The 15,935-nt window shown below is 40.7% G+C and overlaps 1 protein-coding gene across 2 annotated transcripts in view; it reads right to left on the bottom strand.

Annotated features, from left to right (window-relative positions):
• The window catches only part of fgd5a (FYVE, RhoGEF and PH domain containing 5a), a 34,818-nt gene extending 19,450 nt beyond the window's left edge, over window positions 1-15,368 (bottom strand). For both annotated transcript variants that reach the window (XM_083938357.1, XM_083938358.1), the window contains exons 1-5: window positions 15,232-15,368; window positions 10,416-13,197; window positions 2,617-2,734; window positions 1,474-1,532; window positions 1,059-1,089 (exon numbers count right to left, since the gene is read on the bottom strand). In XM_083938357.1, coding sequence (XP_083794483.1) covers window positions 1,059-1,089; window positions 1,474-1,532; window positions 2,617-2,734; window positions 10,416-13,197; window positions 15,232-15,241 — 3,000 coding nt within the window. In that variant the 5' untranslated portion in view covers window positions 15,242-15,368. The remainder of the gene's footprint in view (window positions 1-1,058; window positions 1,090-1,473; window positions 1,533-2,616; window positions 2,735-10,415; window positions 13,198-15,231) is intronic.
• Between the last annotated feature and the right edge of the window lie 567 nt (window positions 15,369-15,935).

The raw sequence follows: 15,935 nt of genomic DNA, 5'->3' as shown, positions 1-15,935 counted from the left end.
TTGTTGACCTTGAGAGGCGTACAACAGCTCACCTTTAAATCCTCAATTCTGCATTAACAACACTTGTTACTCTATGAAAAGTCTCCATTTTATGGCCAACCCGGACAGAAGGACCTCACACTGTGGATCCAATACAACCACTATAAAAGACCACAACAGCCTTCTGTGACCTTTAGGTAGCAGATTGCCAGCTGAGTTGAGTATCAGACACATATCAGTTGAGGACAGCATCGACAACAGCGCCTGGTGTACACACGCTGCGTCATCTTACAACCGACCACTCCAGAGTGCAACATGTCAACTTTGTCAAGACCAGGAAGTAGATCTTGCTGCAACAACATTGATAAACCTGAGCAACAGAGTGAGGTGGGGGTGTGGGGGTTGGGGGGTTGAGAAGACGGAGACAGAGACTGGGGAGCAGACATGCAGGATATGATGTCATCAGAAGGTTTTCAAGAATATTAACTATTATACATTCACCTTATTGGCTGCCATCGGCCTATTGGCAAATTAGATGGTTATCACTGATTGCAGTGGCCAATATTTACGTGTTGTTTTTTGTGGTCGGACTCAGACAGCAGTCTGCTAAAATACGCTTCTAATGCATCTGCGGGCAAGAAGCCACAGGCTGGACACGGCGCTGGCTTTGCTTATGATGTAAGATGTCAAACTGTGCCAAGATGTTTTTGGTGGGCTATGTAAGTACTGAAAAATGATTGTCATTGAATAGATAATGTTAGTTATATAGCAGCTAAAAGAGCTTTTGAAGCAGTTATTTTTCATGTGCAAGAAGGTTATATTAAAAGCTGTTTCAAAAAATATAGTAGGATTGAATTTGTGCTCAATCAAAGTGATGACTTTAAAACAGTTAAGTTATTTTTATATTAAAGATTTCTTCACAAAAGAGGGAGTTAAACAACAACAAAAACATTATTGGTATTGGCTATAGGCTATCGACCAAGCTGTTATTTTAAAGATCTGTATCGGCCCAGAATTTAACAATCAGCGCTTTCATAATATAAAGCAAATCTCATACTCTTATGGGCAGCTTGTCTTACCTCTTGAAGGTACTTGAGGGCGCTGACGTGTCTGGAAAACGGGAAGAAACAGAGAGAGAAACATAAGATTTAATTAAACTGTGAAAAGGAATTCCCAACCTTCTACACAACTATGTTAATCTTTCTACAAGACTAATTAAATAATCTAAATTATGCATGATGAGGAATCTACATCAGAAGAATAGTGTGTAAGGGCAAGGATGTTAATAAATTACACAAGACACTGGTGTAATTGGCTGCCAGTTACTCTGCATGCACAATGAATAATCTTAGGAGCAGGGGCATACTATCCAATGGAATAGGAGAGATTCAGGGCCACAAAAAGACAAAACATCCGATTTGGATGCAGCACGTTTGTGTGTGATGACATGCCGAGAAAGTGTGAAAATAGGGGAAATCCAATGCAGATACTCACAGTCTCTCTGAGTCGACGAGCTCTTTGGCGACGTAGAAAGCTCGGGATCTGCCATCAATCTGGGTGACAGGGAGATGAATGAACACAGCTAATGTTTAAAGGCTCTCTGTGGGCACTTATTCCTCTTAAGCATTAAATGTTTCTATGGAGCAGGCAAGAAGACTGGCAAAAAAAAACTATTTTTTTTGTTAGATTTCTGCTGTCAAAATAAGACTGATTATTTCATTACAGTACAGCATAGACATGAAGGCTTTCTCAAATACAGGACTTTTAAATTCAGATGAATTATTCATGAGAGAACGTGTTTATGTGTGTGTGTGTGTTTGTGTGTGTGTGTGTGTGTGTGTGTGTGTGTGTGTGTGTGTGTGTGTGTGTGTGTGTGTGTGTGTGTGTGTGTGTGTGTGTGTGTGTGTGGCAACAACAAGGCTGCCCATTGATTTAGAGGCTAATCACAGAGTCTCAAAACATCCGAGCCAAAACATAACATTGAAGCCATTTAGGGGTTTACAAGCAAGGCTCCTGTGCTTTGTCAGTGTCATGTTTTCCTGTGGGACATTTCACAAATATTTCCTCAACATAAAACCAAAACACAGTCCATTCAATGAAACTGTTCCTGAGGCCAACTCAAGTCTCTTTGGTCGTCTTCCCTTCTGTTTTTTCTCTGTATTTTTTCTTTGAAGAAGTAGAAAACAAGGAAATGTATGTCACATGATGGGAGCTGTGGCCTGATATTATTATGGTAGCAGGATGGGTGGCGTCTGTCTCTGAGCTACTGTAAAATGGCTGCCCTCTACTGTACGGAAGTCTAGAGTGTTTGAGATGATATATTTCAACTAGCTTAATATTTTTGGACGTGTACTAACCCATATAACCTTTGATCAAAGCAATAAAGGCTGGTGAATGTGACCTACATAGAAAAGTGTCATTAGGTTCTATTGTTCACACCTATCCTATGTTAATTATGTCATTTTTATTGAAATCTCACAACTGCAGGTCTAAAACATTTTAAAATTCCAATCTATGGCGTATTTATAGAACATTTTTTGCTCATTATGTTGATTTGCTGTGCCAGTTTGTAGCTCAGAGAATTTAAATAACAACCTTCTTCCATGCTTTCATTTGACTCTGTATCCCATATCTCACCTGTCGGTCATAACTCTGCTCAGCCACCCCCTCTTCCTCCTCTGAAGTACGCCCGTGGTCCTCGTCCGCTGACAGCCCAGCAGAGACGGAGTTCATTGGGAAAGGCTCTGTGTAGGCACTGCCAAGGGAAGAAAGGGCAGTATAAATACAGCACTGATGCCGAATGAATATATATTACTGTAACAGCATATTGCATGTGTTCAATAGCATTGCTTTAACCATAAAGAGAGACAATAAATATGTTCAATTCCAAATAGCATATTTACAGTAAATCTTTGCAGCAGCATATTCTCAAAACCCCTTAGCAATAAGTCCCCTATAAATATACATTTTCCTCTTTCCTGTGTGTGTCTCTGAGCATTTCCCCTCCTCATATGGAGTCCTCCAGTGGCGCACTGTAATCTCTTTCATCATTAGTTCTTTTCACAGATGGCCCAGTTGTGTTCGTACGCTGCTAATCCTTTTGTGTTTTTCCTGTACCTGGGGGGGTCAAGCTGTAGGTCATTTCACATGTAATCCCTTTAAATGCTACCTGTGGTAATTATTAATGTCCTCTGGCCCATTAAGACCCATTCAGTGTGTTTGACCAAATTCATACCGCCACAGTGATAACTGGATAACAAGTATTCTCAAAGCAGCTATATGACAGCTGTTGTCCAATTGCTATCCTTTAGCTGTACTATAACTGTACTATAGCTGTACTTTAACTGTGCTAAGGCTGTACTATAACGGTACTATAACTGTACTATAGCTGTACTAAAGCTATACTATAACTATACTAAAGCTATACTATAACTGTACTATAACTGCACTAAAGCTGTACTAAAGCTATACTATCACTGTAATTTAACTGTACTAAAGCTGTACTGAAGCTATAATATAACTGTACAATAACTGTACTAAAGCTGTACTATAACTGTACTATAGCTGTACTAAAGCTATACTATAACTATACTAAAGCTATACTATAACTGTACTATAACTGTACTAAAGCTGTACTAAAGCTATACTATCACTGTAATTTAACTGTACTAAAGCTGTACTGAAGCTATAATATAACTGTACAATAACTGTACTAAAGCTGTACTGAAGCTATAATATAACTGTACAATAACTGTACTAAAGCTGTACTATAACTGTACTATAGCTGTACTAAAGCTATACTATAACTGTAATATAACTGTACTAAAGCTGTACTATAACTGTACTATAGCTGTACTAAAGCTATACTATAACTGTAATATAACTGTACTAAAGCTGTACTATAACTGTACTATAGCTGTACTAAAGCTATACTATAACTGTAATATAACTGTACTAAAGCTGTACTATAACTGTACTATAGCTGTACTAAAGCTATACTATAACTATACTAAAGCTATACTATAACTGTACTATAACTGTACTAAAGCTGTACTAAAGCTATACTATAACTGTACAATAACTGTAATAAAGCTGTACTAAAGCTATACTATAACTGTAATATAACTGTACTAAAGCTGTACTATAACTGTACTATAGCTGTACTAAAGCTATACTATAACTGTACTATAACTGCACTAAAGCTGTACTATAACTATACTAAAGCTATACTATAACTGTAATATAACTGTACTAAAGCTGTACTATAACTGTACTATAGCTGTACTAAAGCTATACTATAACTATACTAAAGCTATACTATAACTGTAATATAACTGCACTAAAGCTGTACTATAACTATACTAAAGCTATACTATAACTGTAATATAACTGTACTAAAGCTGTACTATAACTGTACTATAGCTGTACTAAAGCTATACTATAACTATACTATAACTGTAATATAACTGCACTAAAGCTGTACTAAAGCTATACTATAACTGTACTATAACTGTTCTAAAGCTGTACTAAAGCTATACTATCACTGTAATTTAACTGTACTAAAGCTGTACTGAAGCTATAATATAACTGTACAATAACTGTACTAAAGCTGTACTAAAGCTGTACTATAACTGTACTATAGCTATACTAAAGCTGTACTATAACTGTACTATAGCTGTACTAAAGCTATACTATAACTATACTAAAGCTATACTATAACTGTACTATAACTGTACTAAAGCTGTACTAAAGCTATACTATAACTGTACAATAACTGTACTAAAGCTGTACTTTAACTGTAATATAACTGTACTAAAGCTGTAATATAACTGTACTAAAGCTGTACTATAACTGTAATATAACTGCACTAAAGCTGTACTAAAGCTATACTATAACTATACAATAACTGTACTAAAGCTGTACTTTAACTGTAATATAACTGTACTAAAGCTGTACTATAACTGTACTATAGCTGTACTAAAGCTATACTATAACTATACTAAAGCTATACTATAACTGTAATATAACTGCACTAAAGCTGTACTAAAGCTATACTATAACTGTACAATAACAATAATAAAACTGTACTATAACTGTACTAAAGCTGTACTATAGGGCCTGATTTGACCTGGTTTTACTATCCATACTGATCATCCGATTATAAGTAGGCAGCTTTCAGTACGTTTGTCAGCAGACAAATGTTTCTCCACGTGTCTTGAGTGACCACTTGTGATCTCATTTCACTTACCCACTCTACTGTAGGTAAATAAACATGTACATTTAAAAAAACAGATGTGCTTAGAGCTGCAGCGATTAGTCAATTAATTGATTAATCAATCGACAGAAAAATAATCTACAATGTTTTTCTCATTTGTGAAATGTTTTAAGTGTTTAAGCAGAAAACATCAAACACAATCTGGTTCCCGCTTCTATATTGCAATTATGTGTTGCTTTTCTTTGTATTTTGTGATAATAAACTGAATATCTTTGGGTTTTGGCCTGTGGGGCAACAAAATAAGCAATTAGTAGACGTCACGTTGGATTTTAGGTTATTTCAATTGTGAGAAATTGTTCACTGTTTTCTGGCATTTTATAGATAATAATGAATGTTTGTCCTGATTCCTTAAACAGCCTCATGTGTGCAGAGAGTACATGACTATTAAAGGTTAACAGAGTTACCCACTGGACTTCATCTCCATTTAGACACACTCATACTTCACCACCACACACACACACACACACACACACACACACACACAAATCCCTCTCAACCCTATTGGGTGGGCAGGAGGAAGCACCTACAGGCCATTACTCATGGTTGACCTCAGAGCAGACAGATCAACCATGGTGTGGGCTCCTGGGTGATGTTAGGAGGGAAAGAGAACAGTTGGGATGGGTCTTCTTTTTAGTAATTCTTACGTTCTGATTTATTCTTCTAGCGAGGAGAATTCCTATACGTCCAAGAGAAATGCACCACAGATTCTCACCTTCACCTTTTCACCCTCGACCGTCTACAACCCAACCTCTGAAAACACACACTGTCTGTTCTGTAATGGAAGGTTGTGTCCAATTTATAATAATGTCTCCCAAAAAGCCCAAAAGAAAATTTCAAAACATGAACTAGAAATAGTTAGATTCAAATAGTTTCTTTGATAAATCAAATCTAATTTTTCTTGGAAAACATTAACGTTTAAGGTTTATGTTTTAATTTTCCCCTATACCATCCCAAACTATTTCTCACCATAAAGTACAAAATCAACTTTTTGTTTAGTTCCAGTCAGCTTCATGTAATGTTTCGTAAAACAACATATGTATTTTGATATATATAAATATGTGAAGCACTTTACAAGACAATTAAGGCAATGCTATTATTCCAGCAGGTTGTAATGTCTTTTATAAAATGGAAAAGTTAAATCTACTGTGTCAGATTCAGGGGAGGACACAATGACTCTCTGCAAAAAGACCTGCATTCCACCATTCTCCTGTGAATTTGATGATGCCTTTAATATGTAATTCAATTGAGCTAAACATTGAGTATTGAAATATGTATTAGCTGCAATCAGGCAGGCCTTTTTACAACTTGTAATGACACTATTACAGGAAATAGGAAATAGGACCAGCTGAATGGGCTCATTAGCCTTCTAAGATTGGGATACTGATGGGGGGGATCAAGAGATTGGAAGCGGTTCGAAATATTTGCTGCTTTTAGTGATGATGATTACATGTAGCCTGTGGCTGTTGTGACTGTGTGTGATGAAGGGATTTTTGAAGGCACTGACACTGACACTGCTGCTGCCTCACCTGTGCATCCATAACTGTCTTCTACATCAGAAGACAGTTTTGGATAATAAAAACCCACATCATGCAACAATGTTATAATATATTTCAGCTGATTAATCCTCTGTGGCACTGTAAGAGTACTTTGAGGGTGTATGAAATGGGAGGCTGGAGACATTCCTGACAAACTGGAGCAGCAATAACAGCAGACCTGGCATTCCCGATGGTACCACACCTCGTCTTGTTGTTCAAGGGAGAGTCTGGGAACCTCCACCCCATCAGGCTGACCCCCTTCTACTCCCTTCATCCGATCTGTCCTCTCTTGTCTCCACCTCTCTGCCTCCCGCCACAGCCCCGCCCTCGTCCTGCATTTCCTGTAAACAGGCTGGTGGGAAGCTCCTAGGCTGGACACTTCCTCCCCGGGGATGACCTGGCAATGACCTCAGAGCGCATGGCACCAGGCCTGGCGGGCCAACGACACGCCCTGTCCACCACCTCGCCACACAGCTCACAGCCACCACCCAGTACAACAATGTACTTAAGATGGCTCCCTCATCACTACTAACACTAACATAACAGTGGGCGGAGGAGCTGTTTTAGAGGCCATGGCAGGGCTTTGTCATCACTCTGAAGAGGTTCATGCTGAACTGTTTGAAGTGAACAGGACACCAAAGGGTAAGCTAGAGATGTACATTTTTGTATACGTTAACAGTATCATAGTGAACATACTGTAGTTCTGTTCACTGTGTACCCAGGGACAAAACACATCAGCATTACTGTTGTAAGTCCACCTGGAAGTTCGTAAAGTTGACAAAAAGAACACAATTACAAATCCTGGGCTTTTTTTTTTTTGCTAAAACACCCTTCTTGAAACTCGTTTGTTGATACAATGCTATACTTGGCAAAGACGATTCTGCTGAGACTGCATTATCAGCAGGAGCCTCATCTTTGATTAAGCAGCACTAGTTGTAACTTGTGCATGCACATGCACACAAGCACCCACGCAAGCACGCACGCACACATGCACGCACGCACGCATGCACGCACGCAGGTGAATCAGGCACTGATTCATCCTGAACCTTCTGTGTTAGCGTGCTAATGAACATGTCTCTTCCCTTACCTAGAATGCCTGTGCTGAAGTAGTGTCTGAATGGTGCTATACATTAATCACACATGTGGAAACAAGCCAAGCTTGTAGAACAGCAGCATTGTGAGTTCCCCTTAAAATGTGTGTCTGCAACTGTAGGCATGTTCCTTTTGTGCGCAGTGCGCTGGGGCCGTTTGGTCATTTTCCTCACCACTAAAATCTACTTTTTCCTCTTTGGGTCTAAAACCATGGTGACTGTTGAATGTGTTCTCAATAAATCACTGCCATCATCAGCTAGGCCTCCTGGGATGGCGGCAATGTCATGCTTTGAACAGGGTTTAGTGTAAGATGTACACACAAAGGCATAGAGTACACATGACTTATATTGTGTGCACATACATACACTCACACTCAAATAAACATAAAAAAGGTCTGTGTAGACACACCAAAGAGTGGCCCTGGCAACAGAAGCATCCCCGGGGGGAATGTGGTGAAGGCGAGACGACAGGACAGATAGTTTCTTTACATCATTGTGAGTGGTGTGAGACCCCCCCCTCATAATAAAGCACATTGATAAGATCACTAGGAGAAAAAGAGCCCTCTTGAGGAGGCATTGTTGGGGGAAATGGAAGGGTTTCAAATGTTGAGATATGTATAAAGTTTAAAAGGACACTGTATATAAACAGTGGGAAAATCTCAGTATAGCGTCTACTGCTGCACAGAATGTCTGGAGGAGACAAGCTTTGTGTTAGAAATGTATAAAGTATTAAAACTGCAAACTGAGAGACAAAAAAGTATCCGCAATGTAACACAGTATCTGCTAAATAAAATGGTGAAATAAACGGGTTAGCTGCACATGAAATACAAACAAAGGGTACAACTGGAAATAAAAACAAATGCTGAAGTATTTTGCCCCAAGATTATCTTAAGCCTTTTAGGAAGCTCTTGGTAATGGCATGTCTCTTTGACTACACACAGGTCATCAAACACAACTATTTTATTAAGACTGGGGAAAGACTGTAGCCCATAGTGGCTAAAGCTGTGGCACAGGCAGAGGTAATTTGGTACAGTCTGACCGCAGTGATTCCTCACTTTATCGCACACTGCAGTAAATCCTGTGGCCCCTTAAGGGTCCAATGGAAGCGAAGCACTCTGGAGAGTGCTACTTTAATAAAAGCCCTCCTAAACTTAACAATAAGTGTCAGGTACAGGAGAGCAATTACACCAGAGCTGCTCTTGCTCCCTTTCTCCTGTTCTTACTTCCCCTTCCCCCTCCTCTGTACGACTTTATCGCTTTACTCTTTGTATTCGTACTCTTCTGCACCTTCTATTAACACATCCCCTCCCTTGGTTCTCTCACATTTTTCCTCACCCTTCTCCACTTCCTTGTGTGAAAGGAACTCCCCCACACTTTTCACTTTTAATTGCATCCCATAATGACTTTATCTAATATGAGTAACCTGCACTCAGTGAGCTACCAAATTGCCATTGTCTGTTCTATTACCTCAGACTATCACAGAAAGCAGTGGCACCAGATGTGACCACTAAATCCACCAAATGAAAAACAGGAGTAAGTTCTCCCACAAGCATTGTCCATCTTCCTGAAGCCGGCGATGCCTGACACAGCAGGCTGCTCATCTCTAACTGAACACTTTCCTACAAGAGGGAGATCCGATTCTACTCAGCCAGGTGCCCTCCGTTCATCTGAGGTATAGTGTAAGAATATCTGTCAGCTGTTCAGGGTAAAGATTGCCCTTCTGAGATGCTAGGTCCAGGTCTAACAGCTCAGCTGACAAGAGTGGTTCCAGTGATAAACACACTCGCCTGTTCTACAGACTTCAAAGTGAACATACAGGATATGCTTAGTTTCTAGAGTTTACTGACATGTATAAGAAGATTTGCTTTCACACCATATTCAATCCTAATAAACACACTTTAGGCCTATTGTGTTGAGGACATCTAATCTAAAGCTACAACCAAGTACTGTTTTTATTATTGATTTTTTTATGCAGATGAATTGGTTAATTGTTTTTCTATTAAATGTCAGTAAATCATGAAAACGGCCCTCCCAGTTTCCAGAGTCTAATCTGATGTCTCCAAATAGTTTGTTTAGTTCAACAGTCCAAAACCATACATATGTTTAATTTACCATCATCTGCAACCAGCAGTTTGTGGCATCTATCCATGCAGGAAATGTGTGTTTCATTTGCCCAGCTTTTGAGATATTTGACTCAATCCCAGACCCAAAACAACTGACTTGAATGGAGTTTTATTTGGGACAGTAATTGCATGAAAAAACTCAAATTAAAGGTAATCTGGAACACTTTCCATTGCGGAAGTTATTTGGGTCTGCCTAGGTGAGTTCACAGCAGAAATAAAAGAGAAAAAGAGAAAGCTATCTCAAAATTTGAGAAACTTAAAACTAAAGTATCTGTAAAGCTATATAGATATAACTAGAGGCAAAAATGTAAAGTAGGGTAACATATTTGTTTGTAACTTGAGTTAATTAACCCTTCCAGGTTTGCTTGAGATAATACAAAGCCATTTTAACTTTAGTGAGCTTTTACTATACCTTTCAGTCTCTGCTTTCGATGTCTGGGTTATGCTGTCAATCCCAGGGAAACTGTTCATATCCACATAGCCGTCATTCTCATTGCAGGCAACTGTAGTGCGACTTGGGTCCTCAAAAAACTCAGTCACAGTGTGGGATCTGGTTGGTCTGCCTGGGATCTGGATGTTTTCATAGTCTGAGCTCATGGCTGGTATGTTTTCATAGTCTGAGGTGTCCGCACTGGGGAAGGAGATGGAGCGGGGTTTGGTCAAAGGCAGCGGCATAGCGGAGCGCCGAGAACGCTCCTCGAAGGACTCCACTCTGGAGATGCCCCTGCCATAAGCTTTGGGGTTACTCTTCCTCCTCTGGTGGTCTTTGTAAAGGATAAAGGAGGATGGCACATCTGAAGGACGCTGCTGGGGGTTCACGATGTGGTTTTGAAGCTGAGGAGAGCTGCCAGTACTTCTACGATCAAGCTCTATGACTCTTACTGGGCCGTGGTGGCTGGACTCAGAGGAGGAACGTGATGAGCGGACACTTCCATCACTGAAACCTTTCGAATCTGACTTCCTTTTGAACTTGAGTGCCAGGAAGCGCTTGAAGGAGGACTTCTTCTTTTTAGATATGTCATTGGGTTCATGCTGGATCAGGAGGGATGGAGAACTCTTGGTGACTGGTCTTTTAGTAATATATGCCAGCTCAAAGGGTGGTGGTATGTCTACTAGAGAGGTTGGTGTGGAAACACCACTGGATGATTGATGGCTACGTTGGGAGAAGCTTCCCGAAGAGGTTATGACGCATGGGAGTGAAAGAGTATCATCTTTTCTCTTCTTCCTGAGGTCATCCTTTAGAGATTGGTTGATCTCTGTGGGAGTGGTCAAGGTCAATTCTGGACCCTCTGCAGACCGGGAATAAAACAAGAAGCGACGAGACTCCTTAGAAGGGATCAAACTGTTGACCCCAGGCTGCTGTGAATGGCTTAGTGGTTCATTGTTTTTATCCAAGGCCACTGTGCAGTAGTCATGATTCTGGTACTCCGTCCCTGTCTCCTCTGGTACAGTTTCTGGAACATAACCTGGAACTTTCCCAGAATAAGAGCGTGATCGTGTAACTATAGACTTCCGATCAAGTGTCACAAAGTTCTCCCCTTCTGAGTCAAACCCTGCCTCTTCGTATATATGCTCTTCACTGTCCGAGTCCGTGTCCTCATAGTAAGGCACAATATGGCAGTCCAGTTCCTCAATGTCTTCTTCAAAGGCCTCAGTGGTGTGGGCAAACACCACCCTGTTGGTGAGCTCTGGGGTGCGGCCAGCATCTAGGTCTGCTGGCACTGTGATGTTGCACAACCTAAGGCGCGGCTGGCAGCTTGTTCGCTGACTGAGGAAAGCCTGCTCTCGTTTAGCTGTTCTCATTTTCACACTTCTTCCTTTGATATGTTTCTTTTCTGCTTCTTCCTCTTCATCATCATCGCCTATCTCAACGTAATCCTCCGATGAGACACACTCTAACCGCTCGTCCTCTGCTTGAAGGCAGAGCGAATCGTCAATGTCTGCATACTCATCTGTTGACTCACTGTCCTTTGCTTTACCGTTGTGCTGATTCGACTGCTCGATGCCCTCCTCATTCTCACCCTCCTCTGAGAGGGCTTGCTTATCCTCTAGCTGGTCCACATCATCTGTTGACACATAGAAAGGTTCCTGGTTGGAAGCACCTGCCGTTTGCAGTTCATTTGAAGGTTTGTCATCAGTTTCATGCTGACTCCACTCTGGGTCAGCGGTGCAGGCCATATCTGGTGGAACAGCTTCAATGACCGCATAAGGTCCAAACACATCCTCAGTGCTGGATGTGAATCGAAAACAGCCAGAGAGGTCCTTGGTAGCCCGTTCTGGTTGCCATACCTCTGTTTCGCCTGTTTCCCCTGTCTCAGCTGGGTCACATGACTCGCATGTATCACTAGCATCATCTGTGGGGCCAATCAGATCGTAGGGATACTCCTCGGTTACAGTTGGAAGTACACTGAATCCAAATGCAAATCCTCCAGCTTCTAGCTCAGTCTCATCTGAGTGTGAATCACAATGCACAAAATCCTCACTTTGTCCACTGTCTTCTGCATTACATCCAGTATCACTGTCCTTATCACCCTGACTGAGTGACTGTGTTTGATCAAGATTTTGTTCTGCCACATGTTCGTCAACGTGTCCTGTAGAGCCACAAACAATCTTGCTTTTTTCACTAAAACTCAGTTCCTCCTCTTCTGCCTCCACTCCTGTTTCATTCTCCATTTCAGCAAAAGTAAGTGAAGGATTTGATGTATTCTCATCATCAGTGTGATTGCCAAGTTCAGACTGGTTCATGTCATTGACAGTGTTTTCATCCTCAGTAGTATCAACAGTAGAACCATCATCTGCTTTGACTGTGTCCTCAGAGCCAATGCTGTTGCAATCATTATTGAATATGTCTACTTCTTTTTCTTTTTCCTCCTTAATTTCTCCTGCTATGTCATTTTTATCATTGTGTCCAGTGCCATTATCATTAACACCATTCTCTTTCTCACTTTTCTCCTCTTTGTCTCGATTCTCCTCAGCCATTTCATGGAGATCTTCTGTCTCCCCATCAGAGTGAGCGAGGTCTCCGTTACTCAGGCTCTGTGTGTGAGGCTCATACACGGGTCTGGGCTTGGGGCCAACTGGAGGTTTTGGACCACGGACAGGGGGACAAGGCCTGGACATCAGTTTGGACTGCACTTTGATGGTCAGATGACTGCGAACCTTTGGTTGAGGGACTTGCAGTGGATTTTGAAAATCTGTTCAAAGAGAGTAAAAGTGAATTTAAAAAAAAGTAAAAGCCACTTAATAATATTAAAATTTCTCCTGTTTTATCTAATATCGTATATAAATATGTGGGTCCTGTTCGCTATAGAATGCTAAGAGGAAGTCAAGTCCTGTACAATAGTCAGTGACATGCAGAATGCTGCAGGGGACATTATCAGCAGGAAAAACAACAGAGCCACAGGGTACTTAGAGGAGGAACAATAACATATCCCTGTCTGGGAAATGACACATGCAGGTTAGACGCTTATAGGAGAATCACGTTTAACAAATGATTGGCTAATTTTCATCAAAAACTTTAAAGATGATTTTGTTATTGCTCAAAAAATGCCTTATTTGCATTGAAATTGATGATTAGGCCGCTTCAATCTGCAATCACAACATAAACTCTGTGTCTGTGTATTGATTTTGAATTTAGACTGATTTACATTTAGGGTTAAAAATATTGAAATCATTAAAGAGTGCTGCTTACGAAATTTAGAATTGTCATAAAACACACCCATACTCAACAAAGTGAGTACACCTCTTGTCCCTTCCTGTTATTTAGTACCTGCCCTGACGCACATCCTATTAAACCCTATGTGCACTCTGGCTATCTCTAAGTGTTTTCTCTCTCTCTGTGTTAATGTCTCACTCTTACTCTAATGAGCATTTGAAAAAGTTGCCATTTATTACCATATATTGTTTTCTGCCCAATATTATATATATTTCTTCTCTATTTATGTCACCACGCTCTGTCTCTCTCTCTCTTTTAAGAATTCCAGGATCATTAGCTGCTCCAGCAGAGCCTCCTTGGACTCCACACAGGATGTCTATGGGGGGGAAGGACATTAACACCACGGCCCCCCATCACTCCTCCATGAACCTCTCTAGGAGCACAGATTTTCACAACACAAATGGACTTCCTTCTCGTCATTCTTTCCCGATTCTCACGAAACATACTCACACTGCCTAACACACACACACACACACACACACACACACTCACACACACACACACACACACACACACACACACACACACACACACACACACACACACACACACACACACAGGCAAAAGCACACTTTTTTTGCTGAAAAGGTCCTTTGAGTGTGCCAAAGAACAATAAAACTGGGAGAGAAAACAAGGGTCCCAGTCTGACAAAGCAACCAACTGCAAACAACAGGATATGAATTATGCAACAAGAATTCAATTAAAACAAATGTTTGAAAAACAAAGGAAGAGATAGACACTGGGACCTCGGTTGAGCCAAACTCACAGGATATGATTTCAGACTGTGTCCTCATCATGAAATGTCACCTTTTAAGACTCAAAAACCTCAAAAACATCCACAGTGACAAAGCAATGGAACAAAATGGGACGTTAATTACAAAATAACAGCTTAATTTGACAGAAATCATAAACAAAAGAACCATTTTCAACTTATTTCACTCAATAATGTTTCAGGCACTCCGCTTGCAGACAGATGACCTTAGAGGGAAGGCTATGTCTCCTGACATGGATTATAATCCTATAGCTATATAACCCTTTTACTAATCCTGGAAGAGATTTTAGACCCAGTGAGACTTCAACTGAAAGCAACTTTATCCATTGTCTATGGATTTAAACTGACTCTTAATTTCTATATAGGATAAAAAATTCATTACACTAGCAGTGTTGTTCTGGGAAGTCACAGCAGCATTATTTCCATGAAAATCTCAGTAACTCTGCTTATATTTTGGCTTTATCTACGGAATAACTTATTTAAAACACAAGAACAGGCTGCCTCAAGTTGCACTGAATATAAGTTTGTATGCAAAATAGGTGGAAAATAAACAGATAAAATATGTATTCAGACAGAATCAACCAATTTCATTAATCACACCGCCCCCATCACTCAACACATGAACACAAACACGAAAACACACAAACGAAAACACACACACACGCTCTCCCACTTTGCTGTAAAATATTTCAACTTCGGTTTCTGGACTCTTGACATAAGGGAAAAAAATAATCAACCAACCTGCGTTCATTGTGGGGCATCATCATCCACGGGAACCCACAGTTATCTTCATGTTTCCCCACACCGACCGCTTCCCTCGAAATGACGTGCAAACTTAATCCAGATACAAACACATTGCGGGAAAATAAAGTGATGAGGGAAACATTGTTGTCTCGGTTTTCTCCAGTAAGAGTCTACTTGTGGAAGACGCCCGTGTTCGCAGAGCGACTGCTGAGCTTTGAGCCGGCGTGCATCTCTAGTGCCGATGCTACAGTTAACTGGTGCGCTCTTGTGTGGAAACGGGAGGTGCTGCCTTGGCGCTTCCTGAGGCAGGACTAGCCACAGCACGGCGCGGACACGGAGCGCGAACCAAATCCAGTCCCTCTATGTTTAATTTGTGTAATGCACTGCATTATATCTGGGCTGTTGCATATTCACATCTGGTCATGTTTTGTTTCAGGACACTGCTCCACATGTGGGCAACTATTCTAGAGGCAGAAAGGTGGAATAGAGTTCAGTGAGACCAAATTCAATCTTCCAGATTTGGAAGATGACACAAAACCAATAAATGTTTCATTGAGCTGATGGGAAGCTTTTAATCCGCAGCTACTGTTTTTGCACAAAGAATATTATTTTTTCAAATCACATCTGTCCATGGTTTGGTGCATATCCCTCCAATTATTCATACAGGTGACAACAGTTGGAGAGTTAAGATCCACACATGT

This window comes from Echiichthys vipera (assembly GCF_963691815.1).
Source record: "Echiichthys vipera genome assembly, chromosome: X".
Taxonomy (NCBI): Eukaryota; Metazoa; Chordata; class Actinopteri; order Perciformes; family Trachinidae; genus Echiichthys; species Echiichthys vipera.
This window is presented reverse-complemented; position numbering and strand designations above follow the sequence as displayed.